Source organism: Anarhichas minor, unplaced genomic scaffold, assembly GCF_050575085.1.
Source record: "Anarhichas minor isolate MPS153535 unplaced genomic scaffold, ASM5057508v1 ptg000026l, whole genome shotgun sequence".
Classification (NCBI taxonomy): Eukaryota; Metazoa; Chordata; class Actinopteri; order Perciformes; family Anarhichadidae; genus Anarhichas; species Anarhichas minor.
Genome location: NW_027466472.1, coordinates 10,517,995 through 10,534,253, shown reverse-complemented (window position 1 = coordinate 10,534,253; position 16,259 = coordinate 10,517,995). Strand labels below are relative to the sequence as shown.

General features: G+C 41.8%; 1 protein-coding gene across 5 annotated transcripts in view; it reads right to left on the bottom strand.

The window, feature by feature from the left end:
- The window catches only part of dscaml1 (Down syndrome cell adhesion molecule like 1), a 71,071-nt gene that overhangs the window by 7,883 nt on the left and 46,929 nt on the right, over positions 1-16,259 (bottom strand). For 3 of the 5 annotated variants that reach the window (XM_076100316.1, XM_076100317.1, XM_076100318.1), the window contains exons 9-21: positions 15,360-15,488; positions 15,059-15,238; positions 13,563-13,768; positions 12,319-12,415; positions 12,004-12,132; positions 11,357-11,524; positions 11,043-11,113; positions 10,603-10,843; positions 7,300-7,446; positions 7,047-7,202; positions 5,193-5,332; positions 1,885-2,038; positions 79-196 (exon numbers count right to left, since the gene is read on the bottom strand). In XM_076100316.1, coding sequence (XP_075956431.1) covers positions 79-196; positions 1,885-2,038; positions 5,193-5,332; positions 7,047-7,202; positions 7,300-7,446; positions 10,603-10,843; positions 11,043-11,113; positions 11,357-11,524; positions 12,004-12,132; positions 12,319-12,415; positions 13,563-13,768; positions 15,059-15,238; positions 15,360-15,488 — 1,936 coding nt within the window. Of the gene's footprint in view, positions 1-78; positions 197-1,884; positions 2,039-5,192; positions 5,333-7,046; positions 7,247-7,286; positions 7,447-10,602; positions 10,844-11,042; positions 11,114-11,356; positions 11,525-12,003; positions 12,133-12,318; positions 12,416-13,562; positions 13,769-15,058; positions 15,239-15,359; positions 15,489-16,259 lie in introns of all 5 variants that reach the window. The other 2 variants (XM_076100313.1, XM_076100315.1) reach the window with 2 other exon arrangements.

Sequence of the window (16,259 nt, the reverse complement as noted above, 5' to 3'; positions counted from 1 at the left end):
TATACTAATTCACTCTTAGATGCATCACAGCAGCACCATAAACTCAGCTTTACATAACATTTCTGGGGAGGATGTTACCTGTCTTTGGTCCATTTTATAGTAGGTGTAGCTTCTCCTACTGAGCTACAGGGCAGTCGCACCTCCTTCATCCAGGGAGTGGTCACTGTGCCCCCAAATGACAGGATCTTAGCGGGGGCTGGTGGAAGATGAAGAACGAAATGTAAAAATGAAAGGTGTATGAAGGCAGAGCGATTGAATAAAGACCATTCGAGCTGTTAGCATTAACATGTAGACTAGAAAGGCAATAGCCTAATTAATATGTACCAATCGGTTAATCTTGCCATTGTCAAATAAACAATGTTTAAACACGATAAACAAATGCAGTAGAGGTGTCAGAATGTGTTAAATCAATACAGGAATGTAATGGTTGATATGCAATTGATTTGTTTTCAATTTAGGATTCTTTCAATAAACAGGATTTACTCGCAGTGTGTAATGTATTTACCATGATTCACACTTGGTGGAAAATAAATTGGTGTGAAATGTGACATTGTCCAGCAGAGAATAGCGTATGTGTAAGAATATAAGACAGGACAAGGGTTGAGCAGAGAGGATATTAAAAAAAAAAATCTATTCAGGCACATAACCCTCTTTTTCTCTGTCAATCCCCCCCACCCGCTCTCTCCTTCTCCTTTTCTTTCTCAAGCTTGGCGTCTTAATGCAAGTGCTCTAGTGCACTTATGTTAAGGTTGAATGAAGTATTGAGTGGGCAAGCCTGAAGCACACTGCCTTTTACAGCTGCCGATCAGCTGACGCACCCACCCGTACGAGTGCACACACACACATATAAACTTGCAAACCTTTGCACCCAGCAGTCAAAGGAACGAATGGATACAACAGGAAAGGATAATATGGTGGGAAGTGCACTCTATTCATTCTTACTCCCTTATTCTTCTTGTCTTTTAATCCAAAGCCTATTGATTAACTGCCCTCTTCATTTTCTTAAACACTTTGCTTCTCTATTGTCTTGTGTATTAGTTGGCTCTGTTCCTGTGGTTTTCTTTTCTCTTTTTTTTGTCAACTTTCTGTTCTCCCTTTTGCTTCCACTCTTATTGTTTACCTGATTCAGACCAGTTTATCTGGTGCCCTCTGAACTCTGAATCAATAGCACATGCTCAAAAACCAGAGGTGAGGTTGAGAACCATGCAGAGGAGTTATACAGAGCAAGTGACAAAGTAAGAGTGAGATTATTTTTAGTTGATGGCATTGTCAATAAGGAATAAATATCAGTGTCGCAACTCATGATGGACCAATTAAATAAATATCTAAATGGATGCAACAATACAAGGAATATTGTCTTTTTTATTCCAAGCATTCCTCTTTATTGTAAAACCTGCCTTCTACATGATCCACATTGCAATTTGACTACCGACAGTTTGGTGAGAGATCCCTGTGTGTCATGCTAGTAAAAGCTAATGTAGCCTCGAGCTGTTAGCCTCACGCAGAGATGATGACGGGCTACTGAGGACTGGTAAACTCAATCCTTTCTAACTTTTTTATTTTAGAACTTGTATTCTTTAGACCCGATTGATCTCTAGTGACATCACTTTAGGCAATTGATCAGATTTCGCACAGCTCTCTCTGGAGGCACGAAGGCTTTGATATAACTTTGTCACATATGCCGTAGCACTCCCAAAGACCTGTCAGCAGACTTTGATGTGTTCAAGATGAGCACTTTCCCTTTAGATACTGTTGAAACAATGTAACGTATGTAACAATTTAACAAAAACTCTTCTGACCTGCAAATGACTAAAACCATGTTTACTTAGCATCCAAGTACTAGTGTATGCCTCTCATAATGAATCTGCATATGGAAGGACCCACCCTTGGCTGCTGGCTCTACAGTGACCTTGTCACTGAAGTTACCCCGGCCTGCAGTGGTGACGGCTGCAGCCCAGATCAGGTACTGCTGCCGGTGGTTGAGGTGAGTGATTCTGTAGAAAAGCAGCTCTGGATTGGCTTCATACTCACTGGGCAGCTGGGGAGAACCAAAAAGAGAGGTTTAATCTTGGAAGAACTGCAGGAGCAATATGTTTTACAACACAGAGTTAAGCATACTCCAAACATCCTAGCATGTCACGCAGTATTATATAAACCTTAAACATCATCGGACTATTCTGTTTTAAATCAAAACACATATCTGTAGGCTGAAATACATTCACTTGTTTTTTTGATTCTGTTCCCCTTGACAAGTTTTGTATAAAAAAGCAGTTGTATCAGGTACATAACCTCAAAATAAAGTATTGCATTAAAAAACATTTTAAAAAAATGCTCTTGACAGGGGTAATTTTGTGGCACAGAAAAGAAAATTAATACATTTGAAAGGATCACAAAAAAAACCTGTTAAAATATAGGCATCTTCTAGGTACACATTTTCTACATTTCCATAAGAATGATACAAATGCATTAAATAATATACTTTTTTAGTTCTGGTAACATATATCTTTCTGTCATATCCCACAATCTGCATTGTATCATATGTGTTGAGGAGCACAAAGCCAATTCTGGGGGAAGCCAAAGACAAGATCATTTTTTCACTTTACTGGAGAGGCAGACGTAATGTGAAGGACTGAGTGAACATCATTCTAATGTAAACCAAGCCCTGTATTCTCTCCTTGAGTCAGTATTACAGGAAAAGAGAGGAGGATGGGGATGAAAGTACAGAGGTGTCTGGGGCACGTCATATTATGATAAGGCAAAAAGAGCTGCAGGGAGTGAGGATAAGAACTGGGGAAGAGAGAGGCGGGAGGGTTAGAATGTGGGAAGAAGCCCACTCCCTCTCCTCTGCTATTCTCCTCAGGGAGGGGAGACAAAGATATGAGACAGAGGAGAACAATGGGGGACAAACAAATGAGTCAGTCAGAGATATCACGAACAGTCATACACTAATGAGGCCTATCTACTACAGGCATCAGCAATGACAGAGACGAGAGGAGAGGAGGAGTCCAATGAACAGGCAGAGAAAGGAATGGATGCGCACAAGCAAGCACAAATACACTGACACACACATACAGTGGCATGACCTGGAGGTGGATGTGTAATTGCAGTGTTTAACCCAGACATGTGTCTTCTGTTTAGACATATACGCATCACAGTCCCTTAAACACATGCACACACACAAATACACAGAAACTCTCTTTTTTTTTACTGCCTGCCAGTCATTCATCATCTACCCACCACTTATACCCTTATTCCCTCAAAACCTATACACTTCATCTACTCTTCAGGTATCCCGACACCCAGGTACACACACTCAGCAGCTCTGTCTGTTTCTGTGCTGCTGGCCTCTGCTATGAATAGAATACCACAACAACAAAAAACACACACAGACAGACACGCTGCAAGGTAATACGTAACACTCACTGCCACCTTCTAAATCACATGTTTTACCACTCTTTGACACTGGCTTACATTTCTGACTGACAGGCGCTCATGCACAGGTGAAATGAAGACTGCAATACAAGTGTCAAATGGTTTGAAGAGTCACTAAACGCAGAGGCCTGTAAAACCTGCAAAGACACTGCAGTGTGAGCTCTGTCCTAGCCTACTGGGTTGTTGTCTGCAGAATGGTTTATTCTGGGCAAATAGATTCCAGTATTCATGTTGTTTTTCACATTTATGAGCAGGCCATCATGGAGGAATCCATTGGGCTTTTTATTACTTCCCTGTGTTTCCTGTTCATCATCCATTCCTCTTGTCTCTGTCCTTTCGATATTTTCCTCTCTGCCTATCCTTTTACCCCACTGCGCCATCACTCTTCATCCTTCTCTTCATTTTCCTGCCCCTCTCCACATTTCCCTGTCATCTGTGGGCCCAATCCTTGCTGTTCCTTCCATCCATTCACCAGTCCCCCCCTCTGTTTTACATCCTCTCTGCATTTCTCCCCCTGACTCTAACGTATATCAATGTCTTCTTCTTCTCCTCTCTGTACATTTGTCTCTATAGTCTGCACTGCAGGCAGTGGTACGGACGGAGGGATGGATGGATGGACGGATGGACGGATGGATGAATCGGTGGGTAGGTGGGTGGAAGGATGGATGGATGAATGGATAAATGGATGGATGAATGGGTGGGTGGGTGGTTAGATGTTGGGAAGAAGGGAGGGGGGAGTGACAGAGTGTGTGTTGCTGTAACGGATATTAAAATATTCCTCCGGCGTGGAGATAGCGGTGATCCGGGGAACGATAGAGAGAGATAATGAAAAGAGGAACAAAAGTACTCCCCGCTCGGTGTGTCTGACCCCCCTATCCCTCCTTCCTTTTCTCCAGTCGCACTCATTTACATAGTAATCATCGCAAACTCTGCATGGGGGCTTCAGAGAGAGAAAGAGATGGATAGAAAGAGAGATGGGTCGTCAGAGAGAGAGAGAGAGAGAGAGAGAGAGAGAGAGAGAGAGAGAGAGAGATGGATAGATGGATGGATGGACAGATAGATTTTGTGAATGACAGAGACTAAGGAGAAAATGCATGCATATTCTAGGTAGGTATGTATATGGTGCATTTGTGTGTGTGTGTGTGTGTGTGTGTGTGTGTGTGTGTGTGTGTGTGTGTGTGTGTGTGTGTGCAAAAGCAGGATGCATTTCTTGCTTTTGAATTCATGCTTCATAAAAACACTAGTTGCATTTTATATATATATATATATATGGACCTCTATATGCATGGTGTGGTACATGTGTGAGTGTGTGTGTGTGTACGTAAGTGAGAGTGTGTGTTTTCTGTCGGCTTGTTTTCTGCCCTCGTTGATGAACAGATGAGGTTGTCCTGGCAACGTGATGAGACGCAGATATGTAAATGAGGCTGGAGGGCGAGCTTGCACGCACACACACTGCGGTATTAGGAGAGCTCATTTCACACACACATCTTGCTGAGACTGCAGCACTAGACCACACACACACACACACACCGAGAGACACACACACATCCACAAACATACAAATGCAGAACAGCGTCATAATTAAATCACTAAATCTATCTCTGCATCATATAAAAAGTATAACAGAAGCTGTATTCTACATAAATAAAGGATAATTCCCCCTTCATCACCAGCCATTTTTGGATGGTACTCTTTCCCCCTTTTCTCTCTTTCATTCACTTCTCAACCCTGAAACTCTCTGCACCCCTCTTGTAACTTACCGGTTGGCCAGAGCCGGGGCTGGAGCAGTAGATGGTGTATTTGCGGATGATTCCATTTGGCTTGTGAGGAGGTAACCAGGACACCACGACACTGCTGGCAGAGGAGGGCACACTTTTGATGCCAGCTGGGGGTCCAGGGTCTGAATCATAAAGGGTGAAATGGAGGGCAGAGTAAAACATGAACCAGGTATATTTATCTGCATGTACAGTACGTGTACAGGTGTTGTTGTTGCCTGTTAATTAAAATGCAAGCACCAAAAACATCAATGCGTACCCACTACATTAAATATATATATATATTTATATTTATATATATTTAATTATTTGATCATCACAGCCTTTATTGGGCAATTTAGCTTGCAATATTTGGTGTGCATGCAGACTAGGAATGGAATTTAAATTAATATTGATTAATATGATCTATCTTCATTTATAAGCAAACATGGACTTGTTTTTTGACAAAATAAGCAACATGAAAAGGCCCGCCTTCAGAAGCCATTTTTCGACCAATTAATGGTTAAACGATACGAATGACAATTAATACGCACTACCCAATTTACATTTTGTTCGCCGCTTTTGTTCTGCACCTGTTTCCACCTGGGGTTGGACGTGCACACGAGCAACCTTCTTCTCTCATATATCATGTTGCCATATGGACAACTCATTGTGCACCATTGCTTACTTGACCAGATATAAAAAAACATGTACTTTTTTTAATGAATATATATTATATGGTAGTATAGTATAGTATATTAATATATACTATTTTTTAAGAAAACTCCAGTACATGCTTATGTGTTAGAATGGAGTTCTGCAGCCAATGATCTATAAGGGATTCATACATTATTTTTTGATGTATTTGTATTTGCTCCTATTCTTACTGTCTTTGTGTCTAAAAAAATCTGACAGAGAGAAAGGCAGGCTAAGAATTGTCTGTCTGCACAATTCCACTTCAAACACTTTTCCATATGCTGCAGACACAACTGAGGACAAAGGGAGGGAGAGGCCGAGAGAGACACAGAACGCTGAACGTATGTGAAGAGGTTGCCCCTGGACACAGTGTCAACCCGCGTCAGGGCAAAAGAGAAACTCAGCTTGCCCCTGATTAGCACACACACACACAGACACACAGACACACACACACACATACACTCAAAGACTAACACAACACACATATTTGAAGAGCTATTGCAGTGAGACTGACTCATAAAATGGAGATAAAGTGAGGAAGAGAGAATAAAGGCCTTTTCTGAAATGGCTCTTCTTAGAATCTCTGCCCCCTCTCTCTCCTGCACTCCCTTTCTCCCCTCATTTTCTCCATCTCCAGACGCTTGCCTCCTCCTTTGCCTGGCCCCAGGGAGGAGAGGAGAGGCGGATACGGATGTAATCCACAGCCCGCCAGTGTAAGCACAAAATGAATTCTCTCTAAGCCACAAAGAATTAATCCCTCTCCTTGTGCTGGGTGGTAAGCTAGACTTGCACACAAACAATAGCGCATCTACACATACATGCACACCAATGCTAAGACACGGTACGCATTTGAATACACACTTACCACCCACCAACATTTCCGCATATTCACACGCACAGGCCCACACCCTTAGGCTCCTTAACCACACACACACTCACACACACTTTTTGGCTTCTTAATTCTCATTAGCACTGGTAATGGCACATCAGAGCACAAAGAGGTTTTAATCAGCCCCCCCCCCGCCTCTCTGCCTCCCATTGCGGCCTAAACTAAAAGCAAAAACCCTTCGACCTGCCACAAAGGTGTGTTAAAGCAAATGACAAAAGGGTCAGTTCATTGTTTGGTTTAACTGTGTGGAAAGATCTAATAAAATGTGGACTCACAGTCTTCCCGGGTTTGGATGTACAGGACGTTGCAACGGACACCGTCTCCAGCCTGGGTGTAGGCCAGAACCTGGATGCTGTAGTTGGTAAACTTCTCCAGGCCTCTGAGCTCCACCTGCTCCTTGATGGTTGTGATGTTTTGCATTTCACCCCATTCTGAAAAGGACAGAAAGTGTGCAATGTTCGGACCAAGCGCAGACCTGTTACTAATCATGGTGTCACAAATAAGATGACAGAAACACACTCAACAAACCTCCATCAGGAAAGACAGTCCAGAACACGACACGATAGCCCTTCAATACGCCATGCAGTGTCATCCTGGGAGGCTCAGCCCATGTGATCACTGCCTCGTCTGATGTTACAGAAATGGCTCGAATGTTCTGAGGAGGCTGGCTGGGCACTGAAAACAAAGAGGGAGAGAGAGAAGAGAAACGTTACGATCATCTGAACAACGTATCTTCAGTTGATGTCTAACATTATGTAATACAGAGTTTAATTAAAAAAGAAAGGTCTGTTTACTGAAGGGTGAAAAACAATCGCACTGTTTGATGACAGAGCTAAATACATATGAAATAGAGAAAATTAAGGAATCCTTTAATATTCAGGTTTCTTACCCTTAAGTAGCATTTTCCTTTTTTTAAAAAAATGATCTTATTCAAAACTGCAACAACATTACACATATATTCTTATATATCGGCTTGTTCCAGATCTTCATTGAAGGTATATGTTTACACTGAGTGAAATATTAAAAACCCAATTTTCTAGATGTCTTGTGCATCATTTGTACACAGTTTATGTTTGCAATAAAAAGGTATTTTTTCATCATTTTATACACATTTAGCCTAACCCTGACCCTGACATATTTGGAATCTTTGAATATTTTTTGGATCTACAAATTAAAGCAAAGTTCTGTTGGTTTGAAAAGTGTTTGTAATGACTGGTCGTTCGCTTTGTCAGTGGGGTTAATATTTGGGAAGATGTGATTATTTGTAAAGGCTGCCATTGTCTCCTCAAAATTAGGATTGCATTGGCTAGCTGATAAATAAATAAATAAATAAATACGCCCTCACTGAAACTCTAAATTTCCATATCAAACCTGAGGCGAGTAAACAGGCCAGTGATAGATAAAAAGCTCATAACATGCTTCCAGCCTGGTGTATAGGACCATCTCTACAACCACCATCTCTCTTTCTCTGTACAAGCCTCCTTCTGTCCCCACCAGTCCAGGTGTCTCTTCTATTGGCTACCGCTGACCATTAGTCTTTCAGGCTTTGAATAACGCACACTGTTGAAGATGAACAGAAGTCAACTTGTGAGAGAAGGAGGGGCAGGAAGAGAGGAAGAGAGCTGAGTGAAAGACAAGAGAGCAATGAAAGAGAGAGATTGGGCCAAGTCCACCAGGGAATTTCTCTGCAGCTGGTGAAGCGAGAGTAGGTGGGGAGGAGGACAGAGGAAGGCAGGGAAAGGAGCAAGGAGGATTAGAAAACTGAAAACAGGGTTTTGCATGAATAAACCTTTAGGCTAAATAAATAGAAGGCAAAAAAAACACAGATTTTTCTCCCTTCACAATCCCACCTTTATGAGAAGAGATATATGGATAGAAAGAAGATATGAACAAAACATGTGAGCTGGATTCAAGTGCTTCCAAATTGTCAGCAGTAGAGCTAAACCGATGAAGGAAGACAGATACATAAGGGTTAAGAAAAAGGTATAACAAATCAGGGCAAAGGTTGTTGCGTTAATCATTTTTTTACAAAAAAAAAGATGGAGAATACAGGAACAGAAATAATGAAAAGCAGTTTTGGACTGGGGCTACAGGGAGGAGGAGATGGGGGCGAGGGGCAGAGGAAGAAGGGAGGAAGAGAGTTAAAAGCAAGGGGGACAAGAGAAGGGCAGACAAAGATGAAAAGAGGGAGCAGAGAGACAATATGCTCAGCTGTGGATAATTACAGCAGGAAGCAGTGGAGGGAACGAGAGAGAGAGAGAGAGGGACAGACAGAGAGACAAGCTAATTATAATTATTTTTAGTATGCTTGTTGTTATCACTATTATCATAATGGCCATCAATATCACTGTCGCCACGGTGACAGCCATAGGGAAGAACTAGAGGGCTCTGTCTGCTCTGGACCAATGGGGTTCAGCCAACTGTTTAGTGTGTGTGTGTGTGTGTGGGGGGGGGGGGGGGGGGGGGGGAGATAAAACAAACGTGGATGTCGTATGATAGAGATTAGATTAAGAGATGCGGCATGTATTGAAAAAAAAAAAGTCTGTTTCGTGTACAGCTTACAGATTGATTGAATTAACTGCAGCTCAATATTAAAGAATAAAGAGTACAAGAAGAAGTTTTCTCGAGAGAATATAATAATAATGATTTAGGATGAGATTTTCTTTTTAAAGATCCATTTATCGTTGCGTTGTTAACATACGTCAGCATGTTTTGGATTTATTTAGCTCCTCATTGGCCAAAAGTCAATTCATGCTGGAGAAAATATTGCTTTACAAGAAAGTAATCAATGGAAAAGCAAGTTAATTATGTACAATCCAAAAACGAAATAAAGTCCAAGTGATCCATGCTCCTACTGCTTTACACCAGCACAAGACTACCTTCCACCTCACATACCTTTTTGCCTTTTTATATTGTATAAGAACTAATGGATTTAGGATTTTTTTTTTAAATGTCAGTATTTCTTCCTAGCCATGCAAAATATGGCTCTAGAAAGTGACTTCTTTGCAGATTTTAATACAATTTGATAAAATGTAAAAATTGGTAAAAGCAAGAGATTTGTTAGTGGTTCAGATCTGGATAGAGGTGTGCAATTCAGAAAAAAAGATTTCTCTCAAAAGATTTTAAGATTGCTATTTTTGCTATTTTGCTACTACACTTCCCTGAATGAAAAATAAATCTGGCCCATGTGTCTTATATATTTTATGTGTTTTTTCTTGCATACCTACAGCCAGATGCGGACTACAAATTGTCTAAACATTGTTCAGGATTGCACAGCCTAGGAAGGGGTTTCTGCTCCCTAAGTGCTTTTGTGGTTCATTCAGTCAACATTTTGCACATCTACCCCAGAGCCATCAGGGTGCATGGCAGTATCACTGCATGTCTCACTATACAGGGATCACTCAATCCTCTCTGTGGCGCTGCTGAATGTGTACTGTGTCTATGAGACTATGTGTGTCCTTGGTATTTGTGAAAAGCATGTGGATGCCAGCAGCCAACATTCAGTCTTGTTGAGAGGAGAGAGAGAGCATGTAGTCATTTTAGGTTACAAAGCATGGCATGATTTGACATAGATCAGGCAGTGAGACAGCAAAAAGAACAATGGCAACAAAAAAAGTGCAGTAACTATGAATCAAAGCCAAACAAACAGAGGGTTATATTTCATAGGTCTGACCGTTTATTCTTCCATTGTATTCAATGCAACTTAACCTTATTTCCCTTATTGCTGCTGATCACTAACCCATATTTAGACTCATAAACAGAACATGAGGCAATGAATCCCTTTCATACAAGATGAGCTATGTTGTATGTGCTGTTTATTGTGATTCTCACCATCTTCCAGTGTTGTAGCATTGATCTCTGAGCTAGAGGGCCCTGTGCCGGCTCTGTTGAAGGCCTGGACAACCACACCATACTGGGCAAACTTCTTCAGGTTGTCCAGTGTGTAGACCTCACTGTCTCCAGTGGCCTTCATCTCCACAATGCTGTACTGACCGTTACTGCCCGGGCCGTTCTCTCTGTAACCGATCTGGTAACCTCGGATCACCCCGTTCTGCAGCTCCTTCCTGGGAGCCTGGAGAATAGAAAACGGAAATATAGTACTGACATCATCTATTCTTATTCATAGTGTGTGTTTACCCACCTCACAAACTACTTACACTGAAAAGGAATCAGGACTTTACAGGCAGCAAACATGTGATTAAGTGTTACACAAACAAATCATTTTTGAGGAAGTACATAGCTGTTAGAAACAGACAATTCTTATACTTTACCTTCCAGGTGACCCTGATACTCTGAGAGGTTACCGGCTGTAGGATCACCTCCATAGGAGGACCATCCGGCTCTGCATAGAGAGAGAGAGAGCGAGAGAGAGAGAGAGAGAGAGCGAGAGAGAGAGAGAACATTGTATGGCTTTCATGTTTTACAACTTTCAAAGATGTTTTTCTCAGTTTTATTGAAATGGAATTTAATACAAATATCCAAGGACATATCTCGGCGTTGGCACAGGTGCAGTGACTGGGAGCTAATACAACAATCCAACGTGAAATATGTGCTCAAATAAGTGCAGTGCTGTCAAGATCCTTACGTGCTTCCTCTGTGCTGATGGTGAGCTCCTTACTGGCCTCGCTCTTGCCTATCACATTGTAGGAGTACATGCGGATGCTGTAGACAGAGGCAGGGTGAAGGTCCACTATGTTTGCCTGATTGTTTGTGGGAGAGATGTTTCGAGTGGCATGCTTCAGCTCCCATGTATCTGCCAAAAAAAAGAGAGTATTGACTTAAACAGTTTTCCAAATAATAATTTGAATATGTCGTGCGTTCTAACTGCATAGTATGTGGATTTTGTGTACATGAGAAATGCCCAGATGGAGACTAGATTAGCGAGAACTTCTGAGTATGAGATGTGAGTTTAATGGAATAAGTCATAATCTTTAATTTAGTAGGAAGTATGCATTACACACTGCTTGTGTATGTACTACATCATATGTTAGTATGCAATTTCAAACACAACCTAAGTGTTATTTCCCTATAATCTTCCTGAAGAATAGTCACGTAAAATTCTTGAACATTTTAGTTTGTATTTTGACATCGACAGTCAATTTCAATACATTCAGTAGTGTTTAAAATAAAGAAAATAATCACCAACAAACAGCTCAGCATATTATTCAACTGTTAGATTAACTATTCTATCTTCATTTTCTGTAAAATGAAGAATACACTCTTTTTACTGACCTGTCTTGTTCTTATACTCAATATCGTAGGAGGTAATGACGCTGTTTCCATCAAATCTCTGTGTCCACCGAAGATTCATACTGCGATCTTTCACTTCACGCACCTCCAACTCCGGAGGGTCCGGGGGCTCTGAGGATTTAAATGAGAGAGCGCGAGTGAAGGGAGGAAGGAAAGATAAAGGTAAAGATAAAGAGGATAGCATAAAAAGAGAGATATTTTAGTGGGAACGAGGGACAAGCAGGTTTGTGTAGCTTTTATCAATATACTGTGATGGTACCTGATGGTACCTGCATTTGACAGGAATCGTTACAGTACCTTGCACAGTGAGCTGGATAAGGCCACGTCCTTCTCCATAAGAGTTAATGGCATGACAGGAGAAGAAGACAGAATCCTCACGCTCTGCTGGCTTTAGCTGTAGGGAGAAATGTAGAAAGACAAATGTCAAAGAGACAAAGAACTCTATCTTTGTGTGTAAAGTACACCTTTGTAATGGAGAAGGGCCTGTGAGAGTTTCTTCTCAACCATGCATGTTTGGTATTTAGGTGACTCACCGTATATTGCATTGGGAGGAGAGGTGCAATAAGTCACAAACCCCATTCAAGCATGTTTTGCCTGCACTTAAAAAATAGGAATCATATATTTTGTATCAGAAGTCTGCTGTATAGCAACTCTGGATGTCCCAAGATGAACATAAATTTCCCCTTTGGAGATGCTGGTCTGGAACCTGACTCGCCAGATGGTTTGTTGCACAGAACCATCTGAGAAGCCGTAATTGGAAACTGTTTGGAAAAAGGGCAGGCATTTTCATAAAATACTTGGCAGGTGATTGGATGAACCATCTGTCAATCAAACTGTTGCCGGTCGGGAGAAGAGAAAAAGCATCTTCTCCATGGAGAAAAGCCTTCAGTGCTGTTGTTTACTTCTCTTTCGATGTATAAATATTGTCCTCTTCTTATATAACTGATGCTATTGCAGCATCTACGCTAAACTCTTCAAGAGTTGCCATTGCTGTTAAGAATGAACAATCGCCTATGTCACACAGACCTAAGCCACGCCCGGAGCCGCCAGCAGCTACTCACAGGACGCTTATTTGTCCAGTCCATGGCTTCCAAGACACACATTATTTGAAGCCTGACAAGATGTATTGCGTGTAATATATGATCCCGTGATTCTTGTGTCAATCTCGTGACATCGCGAGAATCCAGCTACCGTGGAAGGCAAGCTAGTCCAGACTCCAATACCAAACTGATGATATGTCGTGGTGGGGAGAACACTGATGTTAATCAATTAGATAGCTCATGACTGCTACGAACCTTTAATGACCTCTAACACACGGACAGGAGACAGATATGATAGTGGATTCTCATTTCACACACAATAACGGTGAGATTACAGCAAACTAGAAATGTGCTTTGCACTTCCTTGACTCAGAACAACAGGGCTCAAACGGACAAAAGAGAAAAGGGGCAGCTATCTATTTGTCAATTAAATGTTGTCATAAAGACATTGCTGTCTGATTTCTTCAATTAGATGCTCTGCCATAGGTAAGAACTTCTTACCTTGAGTGTAGACAACACCTCGTCTGTCTTCTCATTGGGACTGGTGATAATGGAGTACCGGGGGTTGCGGTCAGGGTCAATGACTGTGTCGCCTCTCTCCCAGCGGATGATGATGGGCCATTCTCCCCTGGCTGTGCAGTTCAGCTCCTTCAAGTGACCCTTCTTAGCCATGGTAGTGTTGGGGTGACTGGTGATCATAGCTGGGACTGGAAGGAGAAGGTGTGAGAAAAAGAGAAGGTGAGAACACATGAAGGAAACGGTGACGGTAAACAGATTAATGAGGGGACATCAGATGGCAGAGATAAAAGAGGGAGAGGGGGAAGGAAAAGTAGAAGTAAGTGGATAGAAAGAAGGGTTTAGATGGAAAGGGAGAAAGAAGTGAAAGACCGAAGAGGATAAGAGGGTGGGACAGCCGGCAGTTAAAAAGGTGGAGTTCACAGTGGCCAAGTTCCATTGCAGTAGTAGAGTAATGAAGAGCTATGGTCAATGAGGTAAAGTCAATAAACCTCCTCTCTCATTCTCCAATAGTTACACCAGGGTCTAGGGGAATGAACAGGCAAAAAACGATACACTACCTTTCGTGTGCACTCTACACATAAGATCACTCACAATCTTCTCTGGCCAACACACACTCAATCGCACACACACGCACAATACCGATCTGAGGAGGGTTCTGCTGTTTTGTTTTCATCACTTATTCATCGCACCCTCCCTCTTTTCCTCCTTCTCCGCTGAGCGAAACAGACAGAATTGAAGGAGGCAGAGGAGAGGAACGGTTCAATCAATAACACTAACACCAGTAGGAGAAAGAGAGAGAGACGGGGGGGGGGGGGCCTTGTGATAGCAGAACATGACGAAACTAGTGGTTGTATTTATGTGCACCTGGTAATATGCGTCTGTGTGTGAAGTGTCAAAAGAAGCCAGGAATTATGCATTAACGTCTCTTTTGTGGGTAAAGCTGCTTTGTAAGTTCTTGGTTTTGCATGCTGCAAAGTCTCTTATAATGCTCAACCTGATGTTGACAGTCTGTGTGTGTGTATGTGCATGCACATTTCCCCCATGTATGTTCCCTTTCCATTACATAGGATGGTACTGACAGCAAGGGCAGGATGAGAGAGATTGATTGCAGATAATGATTAAGCTCAACGTGTTTTTGATTGTCTGTAGACAGATCCCAAGAGTCAAAAGATCAATCGCTCGCTTTCTCACTGCATACACACACACCCTCCATTCTCTCGCTGTTCTTTATTGTTGTGCTCTTATGTCCATGGTCACCTTTGTGTCACCAATTCATTAGTGTGCATGGGTGTATGTTCATGCCCAGAGAGCACAGGGAGAGTAGTGCGAGCTGGCTCATTGGTTTGACACAGTTAGCAAGTGTGTGTGTGCGTAGAGACCGATACAGCCGGAGCATCCCAGATGGCCTTACCGCAGTCATCCATGCCCTGAAACACTCATGCTCTGCTACATTAGCTCGTTGGAGTTTGTATACTCACTTTTAACGGTGAGGACCATGCTCTTGCTGATGTCCGAGCCAACGCCATTGGAGGCCTGACAGAGGTAGAATCCACGATCTTCTTCTAGAACATGTCTGATGAGTAGAGAGCCGTTACTCATGATCTGGATACGGCCCGTCAGAGGCACAGGGTGGTACTGCTGTGGATTCCCAATACCCGCTAGACAGAAAGAGAAGATTATGATGAACTGTAAAGTAACTCAGGATCTCTACATTTTAATAAAAATGTACTAATATGTATCTACATACTGTAGATAAATAATGAAAGACAGGTCATGTACCTAGTGCAGCTTTGGCATGCTTCCACATGACTTTAGGAGGAGGGTATCCATCTACTGAACAGTTTAGGATCCCAGCCTTTCCATAGATCCCATCCTGATTATTGGGCTGAACCACAAACCGAGGAGGCACTGGAGAAAGGAGAGAAGACGTGAATAAAAAGACAAAAAAAATTAATTTGGGGGTTCTTTCCCACGCTGGAACCACATTTTATGTTGCCTGCAGTGCCAATAAACAGTATTTCAGTCAGAACATCATCAACCATACTGATGTAACACTAAATTAAAAATCCCCATCTGCTGTGTTCATTATTATTTTATTATGATATGGAATAAATGTAGGATCCAGTTAAAGGGGCATTCCACTGATTTTCAGTGGTTGAAGAAGTATTCAGATCATTTACTTCAGTAAACGTACCAGTAAAGCAATTAAAGAAAATCAACATCATCACACATCAAAGAATGAAAAGTAACAGCGCTGGTTCTGCAGGTAAATGTGACTGATGCTACTGATTATATTATTATATGTGACTTATTATAGTAGGGGTAGGCAACCTTAGACACGTGTGCCACCATTGGAACTCGGAAGCTTAGCAATGGCACAATGTGCAAGAGATTTTTTGGGAAATAGGAAAAGTGCAGATTCATGCCAAATTACCTATTTCACAGCCATTGGCCTTTGCACGGTTATTTAGGGTAGTTTGATTTATTTTTTGCTGATTAACAAGATTGGTGGAAGGTTGGTAGAGTTCATGATTTCAACTCAGATGTGGATGTGTTCATTAGGACGTTCTGATTATAGGAGAAGGATCTTTTTTTTTTTTTTAAATATTGCTATGCATATTTCCTATATGGATGGAATATAATTACAGATCCGTTGTAGATTTAAATGTTGATGTGGTG